This window comes from Cyanistes caeruleus, chromosome 2 (genome assembly GCF_971803275.1).
Source record: "Cyanistes caeruleus chromosome 2, bCyaCae1.hap1.1, whole genome shotgun sequence".
Taxonomy (NCBI): domain Eukaryota; kingdom Metazoa; phylum Chordata; class Aves; order Passeriformes; family Paridae; genus Cyanistes; species Cyanistes caeruleus.
In genome coordinates, this window is record NC_141702.1 from 67,631,435 (window position 1) to 67,650,297 (window position 18,863).

Consider the following 18,863-nt stretch of genomic DNA (forward strand, 5'->3'; position numbering starts at 1 on the left):
TTTAAGCTATTGTGTTAGCTTGCTCATCCTATTTTTTTATTTTTTTATTTCTATTTCAGGTCAATTTACTAAAAACATATAAAGTCTCACAACAGCTGTTATCACTTAAGAGACATCTATACAGAAAAGAAAAGAGACAAAACAATCTGGGCTTTGCACTAACATTTTCAATACGTGATTCTGGTAAGTGATGTAAAATGCACTCAGTCTCATTACCAGAAATAGTTACTTTCCCTCTTTGAAAAGGAGAAAAACAAAGTTTTCAACATTCAGACTATCTTTTTAATGCATATTTTCCAGTTGGTTCTGTTGGATGCTATATTTTAGACCCTGGAAGCACAAATCTCTTCTAAACATCAAAGATCTCTGTATGAACAAAATGAGTGAGCAGATAACCAGCTGCTCCTCAGGCTTACTGCATTTTCTTTGGCCAGAAAAACCATGGGCAACAGGACCCCCAATTGTAAAATCCCCAAAATATAAAAACTCAACAAAAAATAAAAACACACAAACAAAAGCCCCAAACCCAACCATAAAAAAACCAACCCATTATTAAAAAAAAAAAAAAAAAGCAGACTAATGAGTTATCTTGGATGAATAATTAACAAATCCATTAAGCTGTTTTTGTTAACTAATTCAGAAACTATATAGATAACTATGAAATCTGCTAGAAGTCAGGTGGATTTTCAAGATAGTTTAAGATACATGAAAGCACACCTTTAATTAAGACTTGCTAGACTATTTGTTTTTAAGTCTTTATGGAAGCTTTGAAATTATGTCCTTAATTTTCTGAGGTTGTGAGCATCACTGCCACAGGAGATGTGCCTGTGTCCTCCTTGTCTGAAAACTATAGAAGAACAAAATCACTGCTTTCTCAACTTCTTCAGCACTTTCTGGATTCCTTACAATTGCAACCTGTGATTTAACCTTTAAAAGAGAGTTTAGACTTTATCTAAAGGAAACAATTCTGGCCTCATCAAAAGACCAACTCTGATGAACCCAGCCACAAATACAGAAAGAGCTCTTACTTTTCTTCTATTTATTTTTTTTGGAATTGTAATGACTTACACTAAGAGCTGCTGAGTCTTCAAGGGCTTCCATAGACAGCTCCTTGTTTGGAGTTTTAAGGACAGTAAAATATGACTCACAGATTGACTGAAAGCCTGGCTTTAGTTTACATCTGGTTTAGGTTTAGGAATCTGCATGTAGCATAGCTGCAGCAATTAACCCCTTCAGTGATAACTGAACAGATAGAATTTGTGGATGTACAGCTGCTAATGAGTAGGCAAATGTAAAGATTAAATTTAGTTAAAACAGTACCTGTTTCTGTAAAGGTATGTGGTACTGATGACTGGAGGAGTGACCCAAACCATTACTGTTGCTATATTATTATGTTGCTAATTACCTTGAGTGATGTGGCATTTTTTAATAAAAGACTGAAGGAATTTTTTCAACAGAATATGGATCTATAGATCATAGAAGTAAAATAAAAGATCTATTTCTTAATTGGGAAATATCTTCATTCACATTTATATCAAAACTATTGACAGAGAATGACAAAACCACAAACATCTCAAATGGTCTTAGAGCAGAATGTTTTTGATGATGCAATTAATTCAAATTCCAAAGAATACAATTTTTTCCTCATTTCAATTCTCTCTACTCCAGCTCCACCTTCTCTTGAAACATCAATGCAAAAGCACATTAAAACCAACTTTTTTTGAAAATCTCTTAGGATACGATTTATTTCACCAAACTTCAGTTTTTTAAAAGGCAGATCACCAGATTAGGCCTTTCACTAACTGGAACATCTATCAATCCTTAGATTGTCCCTCTCCTCCTTTAGGAGAGGACCATCAAATTTAGAAGAATAATCCTTTCCCTTTCTTCCATCTGAAGTGGGACACTAAACTGCTTAAGGCTGCTCCAGTTTGTTAACTGAAGTTGCAATTAATACCACTCTTGCTTCTGATCAAGAAGTGGCACTGATAGAGTCTTAGATCCATGATCAGAACTGTGATAGAATACAGTCTTGAGAGTATAAAAAGATACAAGGACACACACGTGTGTGTGTGTGTAAGAGAGAAAGAGAGAGGGGCAAATAGAATGCTGCATTTTTAAAAAAAAATTAGTCTGAAAGCATTAATATTACTTATTAAAGACTTAATAGTGGATGCAGTCTTATTTTGCAAAGTAATCCCTGCACCCCACACATAGATTTGACCATGAAGAGGAAAATTCCATCTCGGACTACAGCTCAACTGAACTCTCAGATTTGGAAACTCATTCTAGGTACTGAGGGTACCTTTACTGAGGCAAGAGGAATGATTAGTGAGCCTATTGCTGTCCAAACTCCCTCAGTTGCACATTGACACCGTCCCAAAAATGCCTCAAAAGGCTTTTAGAAGTACAAGATGGTACTTCCAATGCTCTTACTCACACAACAGGCGTTAAACATGAGAGCACATAACAACACTACAACTAGCAGGTCCAAACTGAATAGGTAACTTTAGGTGACTGTAAGAAGCAGTGAAAAAAATAGGGAACATGCATTTTTCCAAGATACTCTGGGGCTTTTCTTGGAACACACATTTAAAATACAAAGTGTTCTGCAGATGCTTAACACTTTATAAACATTCTCAGTCACATTTATTCCAAATCAGGGAGATGTACTGGGCCACACATCCTAGCTTCTTTTGGATGGAGAATTTTCAAAGAGCTGTAAACACTCAGAATAGGAAAAGAAAGCATCACTACAAAAATAATGTTTAATTATCATAATTGCTGTTTGTAGTCAGTTTCCAATCAAATACATTAAATATGACACTACGATATATAAACAAGTACTGACTTCAACTCAATTTCATAGCTATCACTGTACTATTAATCTCTTCTACTAGTCAGATTTACTTTCTGCCTGACATTGTTTCTAATTCCCTTTTAGCTGAGCTTCAGTGGAAGTTTTGCAATAAGTGACAAGTGATGAATTAGTTTCTGATTAGCAAGAACAAACTTAATGTTGTAAAGCTAGAATGCTAATGTGTGGCCAAAGAACAGCTTCTAAACATTTTTAACTTGCTATAATTCTATAGCTCTCACTGCCATTCTACTGTTCTAGTTCTTTCCTAAACTAAACACATCTTGAAAAATTTAATCCACATCTATTGTAGATTTGGGCTACAAATCAAATATTTTCCTAAACCAGAATTTTACCTTTAGTCTCAGAGCAAAGAGGGTCAGAATCTTGATCGACTTAATATATGTTTTCTACATCTTTCTGCTCTGCCTGGAGCACTCTGAAGAGTCTGAAATAAAACTACTGACACTAATAGTTACATAACATAGGTCTTAATCAGTGAGAGTCACACACTGCTCCTGTGATCCTGGATGCCCAATTTTCTTTACATGGTGTGTTGATTCAAGTCATGTGGCAAGTGCTAAAGTTTCTTCTGTGGAATGACATAGGAACAGAAGTCATTGCCTGGCATGACTGCATCAAGGAACGTTGCTGACAGCCAGGAGAGATCAAAAGCAGATCAAGTTGCTTAACAAACTATATGTCACTGAAGTCAAAAAGGCTAAAGTGGGAATCCTGGAGAGCTGTGAAATCTAGGAGCAACAGATGGAGCCAAACTCACTTGATTCATTAGTAAGGGGATCTACCTGTTCTTTGGTCTTCTATCTTAAAAATCCTTTTAAGATTTTTTATCTTAAAATATATGTTATATAAATTTTACCCTTGTGATGTGTATTATTTAAAAGCTCCAAATTTCTATCTTACTCATCTTGGAACAGGCACGTGGAATTCTTCTACAAGTCTTTGCAATTTGCACTTTTAATCTGAAATACTAGAAGAGATTTTATTTTCTAAAATTTTACAAACTACTAAGGCATAGAACTCATAAATACTGGAAAATGGACAATAGCTTTGATAGTCAAAATGGAAGAAAGCACATAAGTTCTAAAATCATGAGTCCTTCTTCTTTTTAAGCAGTCAGCATTACTCTAATAAAAACATAAGCCCAAACTGTGAAAGAGCACGTTAACAAAATTATTTTACAGAAACATGAAGATTATTTATATCTGCATGTCTACGAACATCTTTAGATGGAAAAATATAGCAGTACTAAAATGAACTGCTAGTGTTATGGCTATGAAACTCTTTTTTTTAATAACTGTCCTCTATTTTGTGGGTATTCTATTGGGTTTTTTAAATTTTATGAAAGGATCTTCCTGGAATGAAATTTACCTTTGAATAATGATCATGGAAAGTTTTCTAAGACAGCAATAGAAAATCTGCACAAGAGCTTTTCTCCTGGGTGAAAACCTCCTTCCCACATTTTAATAAGCATGATCTCACTGCACGGTTTTCAGTGTATTTGAAATTAACACAAACAGAATAACACTTAAACTGTTGATACTGCCTGTGTCAGTATTATCTACAAATTTCAGTTTCTCAGTGACAAAGAACAAATCAAACGCCCACCCTCACCAAATGGTGAAATCCACCCATGAAATCTGCTGTCTAATTAGTGATGAATTCCAAGGCTACAGTCCACATTTCAGTATACAATTCTAATGAATTCTGGGCATTTATTTCTATGCCTTTAATATCAGTGATTCCCAAGAACAGTCAATGCTCATTTACTCGCACTGACTTCAAAACAATCGGTTCATATTTAGAATTTCATCAGAATTTTCTCAACATCATTCAATCCTTTTCCTGTTCAGACATTTGATAAGGCACTTACAAGCTCTAGTAACTCAGAAGATTCCACATGTTCATTAGTAAACCTGATAGCATACTTAAAAGTAAATGCAGAGAAAAAGAAGCCCTTTGAAGTAATTTTATGCATTTGGTTAAAATTTGTACTCTATTTAGAAATTATTGTCATTGAGACAGGCTGAAATCTCACTGAAATCATTACAACAATCAAGCCATCAGAATACAGAGAATTTTTAGCGTATTACTAGATTTTACTACTACTGCTCTTGTGGTCATAAAACCTTTTGAAACAAATGGTTTTTAATTTATACTGACACTTTTCTTTGAAAAAGAAAGTTAGCACAAAGAATCTTGTGTATCTGGAGACCATTAAGAAGCCATGACTGATATTGCAGTCTGGTGTTGAAATTCTCACTTCATATTCAGGCTAGGATGAAGCTGCTGATGCTCTCCCCAGAAAAGTTTGTACCAAATGTAATAGAGAAAGAGCAATGGTGTTTGTAGTTATTCTTCAGTTTCATTCACAACAGAAAAGACTGGCAACAGAGTCTTGAGCCTACGGGATGGATTGGAAGCACAGAAAGAATTCAATTGCAATCTGAAGGCAGATCGAAGCGTGTAATTTCCATTTTTACAGAACCCCTGCTTTGATCACTGCACAGTGTGGATCTATTCCACAAGAGATTTATGTCTGTGTGCAAATTTCAGCCTTGATGTGAAAATATTCAACTATTCATGCACAAAAAACCATTTTTGGTGAATCTGTCAGGAATAAAATCTGCCCTCATGTATATTTGTTAACATGTAACTGAATTTAAGTATCCTCTTTTAGTAAGACCTAAGCATCTTTTTCTTCTACATGTGCAAGCTTTGATATCAGCTCTGAGATTTCCTGGAAATTGCAAGAAGTGAAGAAACGAGTTTTCATCACTGAATTCTGAGATTTTTGCTCCCAAGATTGTTCAGGAGCAGTAAATGGATGATACAACTGTTCACTCCTCGGTGTCACACTGACTTTGATACAACCTTAAATACTAAAAATACTAAACACTTTCAATACTCAAAATATTTAAAATAATTTTCAAAATATCCAAACAGAAAGCTTGATAGGAGCAAGAAGAGAAGGTCAGATATCATTTAGTAACCGTATTATGTTTTTGTTGTAATAGAAAACCTCCCATTCTAGGTTGTTCAGGGATTAATGGATTACCAAACCATTCCTAGGTCTCTAGAGGCACGGCATTTAAAAGCAGCAAGGCAACAGTAATCACTCCTTGATCTGTATCTCTCCCTCAAAGATTTAGCACAGTAATGTAACTGACCAGTTTAGCAGAGATTTTTAGCAAAAATATTGAAGGTCACGGATCATTTGTGCAAACTACTCTTGCTTAACAATTTTAGTGCTAATAAGAAATATATGATAAATGTTCTTCATTAAAATCTAGCAAATATATCTTAAGCTTGAAGAATTGATTTAAAGACAACATAAGAAAAGAAAAAAAATTCTTCCTTTGCACATTACTGTTCAGTAAAGTCCAGATATTTCAAGCACCTTTAATAATGTCATATATATGATTTTATCCACTAGATAATATTTAGACCTGGCTATAAACTTCTTTTTTTTAAACATGCACATGGTCCAACAATTTGCAGTGCTTTTTATGGCCAAAGGCTTGAAATCAGCTTGCACAAAGGATAAAACTAAATTAGTTATTTGGTTCGGTTTTGAAACAGAAGATTCAACCTAACTGTTTTTGATGGTTTTTAATTTAAAAACCTCTTACATTTATCTACAGAAAATCATGGATTATGGCATAAATGATCACAGAAAAAACAAGCTAGTAACTGAGAAGTTAAAAATGCACAACTATTTTTACAGTATCATCTAATCTATCGAAATTATACAAACAAGAATAGAAGAGATATAATGGTAACATAAATTTACTACTTAATCTAGGTTCAGTACCTCGCAAATCTTTCTTCATTTTGCGGAGATCTTTCTGAAAATCATCAAACTTCAGTTGTGAAGCCTGGAAGAGATCTTGTGGATCCGGAAGAGGAAAGATGCATTGCTCTCTTCCAGCATCCTGACCAAAAAACAAATGAACAGTTCCATAGTGCTCATTACTTATTTTCTGTACTAAAATATATGACTGAAAGCACAGAGAATATTTGTATGTATTTCTGCATCTTGTCAGCAGAAGAGCAAATTTAATAAGTAGGGTTGCTTAATCTAAATTTAAAAGAGTTAATTTTAATTTTCACTCACCTCATCAAAATTACGCAAATAATACGAGACAATGTACGATAGAAGACTTCTGCTGTTGTCCTGTATAGAAGAGGATAGAGTTTGTTGTGTTACTGAAACTCAAAGAAGAAAAATTCAGAAAAGATAATTCAGATAAATGAAATATTTACTGCATAAAAAATACTTTTCTGGTTTGGTCCCTTCACTAAAAAAAACCAAAACCAAACCACACCCTCTAATTCCATTTAATCATTAAATAAAATGAGAAAGAGAAAACACCCATATAACACACTCCTGATTTTTTTTAATTCTACCTGATTGCAAACCAAATACGTATGCTCTGAAATTTCCCAAGAAGAAAAAGAGAAATTGTTTCTGGGTTCATGTATACAAGTTCTTTTGCAACACTACAACTAGAACCAAAGTTGAACAAAGAAATTTGTTTTTATAAATGAAATTTGGGGGGCTAGGGGGAAGTGTTGGGGTTTGAGGGAACTTTTTAATTGCTTCCCCTCTGTAATCTCTCTAATGAAACTTCAGCAGAAAATCTTCCACTTGAAGGGGATTTCTGACAGAATTAAGTTTTCAGATATTTTCAGAAAAGTATTTTGTAAGAACATTCCTGTCTGGAAATAAATATGGAAATAAACTGGAAATGTATCTTGCAACTGCAAGCTTAACAGTCACAATATTTCCAGCAAATTACATGCTGAAGTCTTGAGTTACCCACCTAAATTTAGTGTGCCTAAATTTCCTACTGAGCAGAGCTCTAAAACTGGTGATGTACTGGATCCAGAGTCAATTTGAAGGTGCAGCTAGAGTAAGCTGCCCTAAACAATGTTGTACTAAAGAGCCATTCACATCTCCACTCCCTTGGTTTACCAAAGAAACCAGCATGCAAGAAGGAAGTTCCTCCACCCATTTATAAAGGTAAATGGCTCACATGCTCTCTCAACTCAGGGTTAATGGCCTGCTCACAAGACCTAATCCAGCAGCTAAAAAACATATCTACTGAGGGACCAAGAAGAGAAACTAATGCTTTTTTCCTGCCATTTTCAGAATTGACCATCTTGACAGTGACTCACCAGACAGATGCAGAAACAAATTTTATGGCTCAAGAATTATTGCTATAGTCTGTCACATGCAGATAAGATTTTTCATTAGCCATTGAGACTCTAACATTGTTGTTTCCTTGCATAAAAAAGCACATATTTGAATGCAACCCCAAAATGATTAACCAAAGACAAAATGTGCTCATAACACACAAATTACAAGTTAGCACTGAGGACTGAGGAAGGAAATACACTACTTGTATTTTCTTTGCTGACATGACTATACTAGACGTATCTTGAATCAAGAAGTCCTTTACTCAGGTAGCTGCATGTTCCAATGTAAAGTACAAGCTGTAATCATGGTGTAAATAAAGAACAAATTTGGGGTTATCCCAAATGCTCTGGATGCTTATTCAGTCATTTTCAGGAGTGACATTTTTCCCCCTCACAAATATTTTTAATCAGCATGGAACTCCTTCCACTTCTGTAATAAACTTCTAACAGTAAGATCATAGTATTGCTTCTAATTACAAGAAAAGTTGGAACTATGAAGTGTACTGAAAGTCAAACCTACATCACACTAAGAACTACAACATAATTTTAGGTATTTTTGTTCATACAGTAGTGAAAAGAGATGGTTAATTTTTGTAATTCTACCGAAATACATCCATCTCTAGAAGTGTGATCAGATAAGCATAGAAACAAAAGAAGTCCCTCCTACATGTCTTCATAAGCTTCACACCATTCACTCAGAAACAAAATAATTTTCTGAGAATTTAACCTTCTCAGGCCTTCAGGAAGTCTTGAATTAACTTACACTGCTCTTGACATCTTTAAGTTTTGGCAGGATATCTAGTCCAAACCCATCAGCCTGTCCTCGTGTCCTGTTTCCACCGTTCATGTAATTTCCAAAGGCAAGAACCAAACCCAGAACTCGCATAACTCCTGATTCATTCTTCAATGTCTAAAATACAGAGAAAAACAAATTCTATTAAAAGTCCAATTAATAGTTATGGTTAATGAGGAGATTTGTTGATGTGGTATTTAAACTCAGTGTATAAAGACTCAGATAATGGAAGTTAACTTCTACTGCAACATGTAGAAGTAGAACAATATTAATATGCAATTTTTTATGAATACAGAATGTTATTTCCAAATTGGATACTTAGAAAAAAATGAAAGAAAATCTGTACTATATTACCAGACATAACCTGTTGAGAAAAACAAAATAGTAATCCTTAACTGAGACTGACATTGTGAATGGTATATTTAATTTCACAGAAAATTCATCAAGAAGTTCATAAAACACTCATATTGAAAAATTAAAGTATTTAATCAAATAAAAGCTATTTCATAGTAAAATATAAAACAGTTGAAACAGATCTAATTTATTAAAATACTGATGAAACCTGCATTTTAATGCTATGTATTTGTTTTTCTTGGGACTGCAAAATTCCAGTAATCTCTTCTGACTAGATACAACATTGCTATCTCTAGCTGATTTTAGATATCAGAGATATTATTAAGTTGCACATTTCTCAAATTCAAGCAAACACAAGGCTAGCTGAACTGGCATTCCTTTGAAAAAAGAGTGATAATGGCCACTGTGAAGAGGGAAGATTTTGCTTTAACAAAAGGTGAAGGTGCACTGTTTTCCAGAGACTGACACACATTGATGGCAAAAGCATTATATAATTCAGTAGCAAAAGGTAATCTTAAAATCCACGTAGATGTTAAACTACAATCGTAAAATGTTTTCTTCTGCTATCCTTCAGATTTTTAATGAGTACTTGAAGTAAATAAAGTGAAAACTTTTGAAATATGAGTAAAGCTTAGCAAGATTTAAACTCAGAAACTTAGATCTATCCACAGAGCACAACCTACCTCACACAGCTTCTGTAACAATTCAAGTTTGCGACGGATTGAACCAATGCTTTCTGAAAATGTTGACTGGAACAGGATGCAAAACACACGTTCTGAAAAGTTGGGAATCAGTGAGAGTTCATAGAGGAACCTGAAGAAGTGATTAAAAAGATTATTTGAGTCACTTTCAGTAGGTAGAGGCTTGGGGGGTTTCTTATACATAATTTACTACAGCAGAGAAATTTTTCTGAAGTGAGCAGAACTGCTCTATGACAAGTATGTTCTTACTGTTCCGGCTTATCCAAAGATTTGGCGTTTTCTTTTTCCTTGGATGCCTTGCTATGCTTTTCTATTTTTTCTAGTTCATCTGATTGTGCTCTCTGAAAAAAAAAAAAAAACCAAAAAAATGGTTGTGATTAGTCAAACAAACAGCGATAAATATGCCTTTGTAACAAATCAAACTCATTTTTCTTTTCTTTCTAGCATCTACTTACAGTAAAACTATAAGAGTCCATAAAGTGATTTTAAGTATAAATAGATCTGGTGGAAAATAGAATATTTTGCAAATAATAATACTGACTACTAGCAGTCTGCAAAGTATTTGCTCATTCAATGATGCATTATAATCTTCATTGTCAATTCCTTTTCTTTGATCATTTATGAAGTGTTTGAATTGAAGGACTCAAGAGGAGAGTTGTGTTTCTCTTCACAAATTTGTTGGGTTACATTTGAATGTGATCTGATCTTTAAATATGTATTTAAATAATACTTTTTTTAAATAAATGAAAACAGTTTTGTATTATTTACTTCAATTTAAATTTCATTTGGGATTTGAAAAAGCACTTCAAAAAACATATTTGATTTATAATGCAACTATCATACATATAATACACGTGAACTACAGCATAATTCTTTGGAGTAAAATTATTTTCATTTATATAATAAGAAAAAAAAATACATGTAAACTGCCTAGTTTCTCTGGCTCTCTGTGAAGCCTCTCCTGCAATATTCTAATCAATAGAAACTGAGCCTCATTTTTTTTCTGTGCTCCAAGCTATGGTAATTTTTTTTTTTTTTCCAAACTGTAGTACTGGAAAATGGAATGGCATGAAAAGGAATAAAACTGAAATGAAAATTTATCCTTCTGACCCTTCTTTTCAAAATCTTAGCAGTTTTCAAAAAAGATTCAAAACATTAATCTGTCCAAGAGTTTAAAAAAGAGAGTATCTACCTTTATTCCTTTAAGAAAAAAGTTACACTAATTTTTTTTCTCCACCACAGAACTTGAAGGCAACAGTGGAAAATTATATTCTAATCACTCAGATATTGGCAAAGTGTAAGATACACTGTATCTGCATTCTCTCACTGCTTTTGCAGGGTTAGCAGAAGAGGGATAGAGGTGTTTCAAATCATGATACCTGCTCCATCAGGAACCTGAAACCAGAAAGTTGGGTTTGGACACTTTTTCTGAAATTGTTGAACATCATCCCATGTGAAAAGGGAGAAAACACTGATGTGGAATAGAACGATGAAGAGATTGAAGAGTCATACAGCAGAAGCCCTTCAGAGTTTCTCTTATTACTTCAAGAAGTCTGGAAATGACTGCAAAGCCACCTGACTTGGATGTCACATATCCTAATATTTAGTCAGCATTCCTGTGGATGCTCTTCAAAGGTCATCTCTAAAGTTGTCTGATCTTATATATTAAATACTTCAACAGATTGGAAATATTGGAAAATACATTTTTTTGTCCAGCAATAAACTTTGCACTTGACACTAAGAAATTATAATGTTGGTAGTACCTGTACCAAAGACTAATAGAATAGCTGAGGTTTGAAGGGATCCCTGGAGACTGTCTAGGTGAACACTCTGACACAAAGCAGAGGCAGCTAGAGAAGCTTGTTCAGTATCATGTCCAGCCAGGTTTTGAATATCCCTACGGATGGAGACCTGACAACTTCTCTAGGCAGCCTGTTCCACTGATTGGACATAAGAAAAAAGGAAAAGGAAAAAGGAAAAAGGAAAAAGGAAAAAGGAAAAAGGAAAAAGGAAAAAGGAAAAAGGAAAAAGGAAAAAGGAAAAAGGAAAAAGGAAAAAGGAAAAAGGAAAAAGGAAAAAGGAAAAAGGAAAAAGGAAAAAGGAAAAAGGAAAAAGGAAAAAGAAAAAAGAAAAAAGAAAAAAATGTTTCTATTTAAACGGAATTTCCAGTGTTTCAAATTCAGGAGGCCCACTATGCCTTATGTTGGACATCCCTGAGTCTAGATCTGTGTTCCTTATTTCCTCTCCCCTCAAGTATTTGTACATACTGGTAAGATTTCTGTTTTCCAGACTGAGCAACCCCAGCTGTCTCAGCCTATTCTTGTATAATATACACATTCTCCAAGTCTTTGACCATCCTCACTGCCCTGCACTAGCCTTGCTCCAACACGTCACTGTCTCCTGCCCCTGAGACCACACCTGCACACAGCATCCTAAACATGGTCCCACTAGTGCTGAGCAGGTGACTTCCCTTGACCTGATGGTTGGGCCTTCCTTTATCTGCTCATTTATAAAGCATCAGGCCTTTCTCAGTTTACAAAGGCTAGGCTGAGGCTTATTTATCCGTTTTTAATTCTAGAATACTGACAGTGTCCATTTGTAACACTTAGTATCCTGAATTCTCTACCCCAGTTTCACTTCAGTGAGAGGAAAGACACTTGGGGATTCATCCTCCAAAGGTACTTTTCTGCATAAAGTCAAGGCAGACACAGGACCTGTGAATATAATTACTGTAGTAATTCAATGACATTCCTTCAATGTCATTAATACAATGCTACAATGCATTAATACAATAATGCTATCATGAAAAAAAGAGCGTTTCCAAGATACTAGGGTCGGAAAATTTAATCCAGTCTTAGAAAACTCTTCCAGAGACAGGATGAGGACTAGCAAAGAGACAGTTAGCTGCAGAAGTATTAACTTAAATTGCATGTGCTGTTGAGGAGAAGGCTTGGGCTTTGTGTTAAAAAAGCCAATGTAAATGGGACATGTCCACACTTCATCTAGAACACTCTTACGCGAGTGAGAGTTAAAAGGAAATAAAGTTCCCATCACTTCTCAAATGAGTAAGAGCTCTCTTGGTAATAAGTGAAATCTATAGATTTTAGAAATTGGAAAGATGCCAAGAGAGGTAGCATTGGTCACATCATCAGGGCAATGGAGGTCTAGGTGTGAAAATGACATGCCTGTGTAGGAAGAGCTATTCTATTTATTCAACTTACATTTCAAAAAGTTCATGTACTCAATTTTCACTTTAAAGTTTTTTGAAAAACAAAATTAGTTTTTTGTAAAAGTAAACAAGCTCTCATACTAGCAATTTAAATTAAGTTCCATTATTTCTGGCCAGTCTGTAAAGTATGTAAAGTTCTCTTCTGTTAAACCGAAGGAAAATCACTTGACATTCTTTGCATAACAGTTAAAGAGAAGTAAGTATTTTAGCACAAAGCATAAAACTAAATGCTTATTTGCAAATATTTTAGAATAAATACTGAGGGTTTGCTCTCTCCTGGCCTTCTACACATAATGAAATATTACAGTGCTTATCACAGCAATCTATTACATACATGCATGTTCAAGCTCTTAATGTTTCTCCACCAAATCCCATGGGCAAAGGTTAGGCAGACTCCCTATTCCTTATTTAAGCCATTATTCTCAGGTTGTGTATGCAAAGAAGTAACAGCTGTCAAACATACAAAGGCCAAGCATGATCTACTCATGGGCAGGCCAGAGTAAAACTCAAGAGAGAAAGTTTACACCCTTCACCAAAATCAAGAAGTTGAAGTATATGGTCCAAGTTCAGAATCAAACCTGAATTTCTAGTCACTAATTATGGTTCAGGTATCCAGAATTGTGATCTGTGGGTACCTTAAATTCTGACAGAAAAGGAATACTGTGTCTTTTGCACAGGTATTATCCAAGATAATTTCTCAGAATTTTTACCTTTTTATGCTGCCTTTATTGTTAATGCCTGTTTGTGCTCTAATTTACAGATGGATAGTTCTAAAAAAGCTTTTATATTTCTCTCCAAATTTGTGTCAAAAAAGAATACATTCAATAAATACTTCTCACAAAAGTCATTAATCTGATCACATTAGCACCTCTTGGAATGTTACAGCTTTTTCTTTCCTTGAATTTTAGCTAGGTATAGATATATAGCATCAAAATTGGAAAAAAATATAGTGTACTAGAATTTGATATTAACTATATCTAAAATCAGAGAGCATAAAGCTGAATGAAATTACTGCAAAAATATTCTGCTTCAGTTTAATTCTTCTCCCATTTTTTTCCAGAGTATGAATTTAGCTTGTATTTGCTCTTACCAAAGTTCATAATGGCCCTTTTTTCCATCTCACAACATAAATCTTATACATTCCTGGTTAGCTTTTTCTTTCCTTGCAAAGAACCTTAGCTTTGAGTTTAGAGCACTTTAAATATATGGAATTCTATTTTTTTGGAAACTTGACTTTAAAAGTTTGTGTTATATTTTCCAAAAATACTGAGTTGTCTAAGGAATTTTGTCAACAATAGCTGAAACAAGAGATATATCAGAGATATATACAGAGATAACCTGGTTAATAATAAATTTCACATTCCTTTGAAGCTGGATCATCCGAACTCAAGTACAATTTATAGGCTTTGTCAAAAAAAATATTAAGATATCACACTGTAATTGCAAGTTAAAAAGAAAATCACAAGAAATAACTGAGGAGAAAGTCTGAATCTAAGTGGCAGAGAAGTGTCATGCACTTCAGAATTCTGGATGCCTTTCTCTCCTGCAAGGGCATTTTGAGGTTTTTCAAAGCATTGACCTAAGTCTTTTAAAGATAACGACAGGGTGGTCAATTTACTGGGAGCCATGAAAGTATGCATGTTTCTTTTGTGATGTTGAAAGGGAAAATCTATAGATGAAAGATAATAAATGATTCAATAGCATTTTAAATCCATTTTTCTACAACTGTTTTCACGATATAGCAAAGATGCAAGGAGAAGCAGACATACCTTGTTACTTAATACCTTGTTCCTTAATACTTAAGCTACAACCCCAGCTGCAGATAGGCAGTATGTTTTCAAAGTAAACATTCACTGATTCGCCAATCACTACATTTTTCATCACAACCAATATGTCCTAACATCATAAAGCAACTTGAATGAATTTCACCTGCCTTCTGTCTCTCTAATTCTGCCTGTCCCCTGGTAGCATGGCTATTAGAGAATTTGTGAAAGAACATTAATGTCACAGCTCCACATGTAGTTTTATCTAGAAAGATTCTCCTATTAAAACTGTCTAGATATTAATACATAACTAATTATCAACATGCATTTAAACAGTGCTTCAAAAAGCAAGTTACACAACCACACGTAAGAGCTATTTGACCATACAGCACAATGCTGCAGTAACACAATCCTCAATGCAATTCAACTTAATAATATTAAATAAACTATTGAGGGCTTGGGTCTTTGGTGGGGTGTGGGTTTCTTAGTTTATAAAAAGTTACTAAGATATATACAATAACTTTGTGGTTTAACAAGAGTTTAATTCCTCAGTAAACAAGAATTGAACCCTCGGGACTGTGGCTTTTGAAATTAGGGTGTGTTTAGGTTTGGAGACTGCCCAAATTTCATTCACATTTAAGAAGGGAAAGCACTATGCCAGACACATGCAATCAGAAAAAATGATTACATTCTGAAGGAAGGCTGTAAAACAAATGCTCCCATATGTTCCATACACATCAAATAGAAAGACTGAGGACTACTACAGTGGTATTTAAATATCCAGAAAAAAAAAAATCTCAATCCAATAAATAAACCCAAAGAGCTAAAAATTAAGCTAATGGCTACAAAGTAAACGAATGCTGCAAAGTTTTTCCCACTTAGAACACAGGATGAGATTGAGAAATAAGGGAGGAATCAAACATGTCAGGCTCTCTGGTACCACCCATTGCTTACAACTGTTACTGAACAATATTGTTATAATTAGTGAAGCTAGCAAGGGAAGAAAATGCAAGGTCTGAAGTGTTTGGAAAAAAGGCTGAAAGGAAAAAAAGAAAACAAAAGTCAACTAGAAAGAGTCTTTCAAGACACAGTTTAACCAAAAAGAAGATCCAGGATTAAAATTCAGGTTCCCTTATAAAACCCTCTCCAAGTAAACTGAGGGCTCTCCTTGTTCTCTGTTTGGTTTTTGGTTGGGTTTTTTTGTTGTGGTTTTTGGGGTTTTTTTCTCTCTTGTGCCCAAGCAAATATAATAAAGTTTGACTGGTCTGTTTTCTACTCAAAGCAAAGAAATACATTAGACATTTGAAAAATTTGAGACTTTCCTAAGATTAACGTATGGTATTTTCCTTAATCAGGAAATTTCCTAGACATTTTCTGTAATAAGTGAAGGTAATTATAAAATTAACACAATGACATTTGGCTACTTCAATGAACTGAAAATTTGCAAATAATCCATTATGTTTGGATTCTGAAGTATATTAGAGATGACATTAAGTAAACATTTGAAAAGTATTAGTACATTATCAACATAAGAGGAATATTTTTTCAAACTAAAATAAAAAAAATATTGTTCACTATAAGAGAGGGAAGTATGCAAAAACTGATTGTGACTGCAGTATCTATTCCATACTTCTCACAAGAAATTCTCTCACATTCAAACATATGTAACATATAAAATTAATTCGAATTTTTTGCATGCTAAAACTGTATGGCATGGGATATATCTGTACTGTGCAAGGAAGCAGATTAAAAATAAATTAAAATAAAATACCATAGGCCCAAACAGAAATGCTGCAGAGCAAAGACAAGTCTTCATAGAGATTTGGAGTGTTATTAGAATAGGTTTTTTCTTTTGACCTTCCCAAGCAGCGATGGGTAACCTAGTTCTTCAGGGATGAATAGTAAAAGTCCTTTCTAGCTCATGTCAGACTTCGGGGTTTTTTTCTGTTTTGTTTAGCTCCTCAGTTTTTTTCTGTAAAGTGGACTAGAGTTACTATCTCTCTTTCTGCACCTCAAAGTGGATTATTTAGAGGGACTTCATAAACCATCAAATCATTCCAAAGCAGGTGACTAAAAGCTAAAGTGTGAAAACCAAGTATCTGAAAGGTGTAAAATTAACTGACATTATCAAAACTGCAAGAGGGGAGTTAAGGATCCAGTACAACAGCATGCATTGGCTTTCAATGCTATTCTGTGGCTCACGGCTTCAGGTCTCATATTTCCAGGTTCTTTGGGGGGCAGAGAGAAAGTCTCCTCACTCTTTCCAGAGATGTCTAGCCAGACCTCCACATGTCCAGGCAATGCACCCACAGAAAGGGGTGATGCTCACTGGCCTCAGATGAAGGCAGAAACAAACTCCTAAGAGACGTGATTTTGAATTTTTTTTTTAATGTGACAGGCTTTGTCAAGTTTTAGAACATGCCTGAGCATATTCTGAATCTTTGATTTTACATACCTAGAGGTCAAATCTCTGATTATTACTATCAGACATTTATGAAGCCCTTGGAAGTTTATATTACTTTCTATTACATTACCTTAGAGAAACTTTTTTCCCTTTCGAAGAGTTAAGCTTATTTTGGTGTAATCCCTGAAGCAACAATAATTAAATGTTCCAGTTCCACAAAGAGAATGATTTCTGTTCTCAAAACTCTTTTTTTTAATTGAACAGTATTTTTATATTAGTGAAATTACAAAGTGAAGTGAAAGATGCGGAGTGTAAAGTTTGATGTCATTGAGCAAAGACTGACACACCCAAGAAGCAAAAAAATGAGCAAAAATTAATGTCTATTTAGTAATCTAGAAGTTGATCATGTTACTTATGTAGAAATACATACACTTCATAAAACACACAATGGCAATAAATGCAATTAATGTATTTGGCATCATTGCTTTTGGGGAAAATAAAGACACTTCAAAATAGGACTTGTTCTACAAGCTTTCTGGATGTTATTGATGCCAAGTAAAAATACCTTCACATGGATACACAATATTCCTATATTTTATCCACTTCCTCTGATTACTCACATTCTCATACAGGGCTTGCAGTGTCTCTAGGTCAACCACAGAGTTGTCCAAGTTCACAACAGCTATAAAAAAAGAGAAAAGAAAAAAGAGTTGTTCAGGATGATAATCCAGCTGTGAAAGAAAGACTGGTCACAATACTCAGCAACAGTTTTTATGACCTACTGGTCATACAGCTTAAGGGTTTTAACTTTATTAATGCCTTGAACAGTGCCGTATCTAGGAGTATAGCTAGAAACCTGGCAGAGCCAGGTGTCAAGTGTTAAAGAATTCATCTCCCTCCCCCCAAACACACAAACATGATCCCATGAGTATGGCCATAGTCAGAGATCAGAGATAAGCTTTACATCAGACTTTCATGGTCCAGCTGAAAGCATTATAAAAATTTGTAAATCTGCACCGCAGCCACACACACACACTCACACAACAAAGCTCATTCCTGTCGCTGGTTGACTTCAGTCTTAAACTCATTAATCCATAAGTCAGCCAGTTAACTTCAAAACACCTGACAAGGGTCAAGTCTTCTATGCACTAAGCCGACACATTTAGTATGGATACAAAATATGCCCTTCCTGTTCCCAACCAATTCTGGCGCCACACACGCTGTATTTTTTTCAGCATCAAAAACCACCAGAGGAACAGCTCAAAGAGAGTGATTTCTACCTACCTAACTCAATTAAAAAACAAAAAAAATCATTAAGAGGTACGCACACTTAGAGATGGAACCCTGAATCCCCACTTGTTATAGAAACATTTTACAAGGTACAGGAAAATATTTGTGCTAACTACTGAAAAATCATTCTCACCTAATATATTTATTTTTCAAATAGTTCTTTTCAGTCTTCCTCTTTCACATTTTTGCAAGCACAGTGACCCTTCATTTAAAAGCTTTATAAATCAAATTTTCCTCATCCATATTTAC

The 18,863-nt window shown here is 34.5% G+C and overlaps 1 protein-coding gene across 6 annotated transcripts in view; it reads right to left on the minus strand.

Moving 5' to 3' along the window:
• FMN2 (formin 2) overlaps positions 1-18,863 on the minus strand; it is a 157,730-nt gene that overhangs the window by 51,440 nt on the left and 87,427 nt on the right. For all 6 annotated transcript variants that reach the window (XM_086877691.1, XM_086877692.1, XM_086877689.1 and 3 more), the window contains 6 exons: positions 17,945-18,006; positions 10,178-10,269; positions 9,911-10,040; positions 8,844-8,990; positions 6,996-7,055; positions 6,693-6,813 (listed from right to left, as the gene is read on the minus strand). In XM_086877691.1, coding sequence (XP_086733817.1) covers positions 6,693-6,813; positions 6,996-7,055; positions 8,844-8,990; positions 9,911-10,040; positions 10,178-10,269; positions 17,945-18,006 — 612 coding nt within the window. The remainder of the gene's footprint in view (positions 1-6,692; positions 6,814-6,995; positions 7,056-8,843; positions 8,991-9,910; positions 10,041-10,177; positions 10,270-17,944; positions 18,007-18,863) is intronic.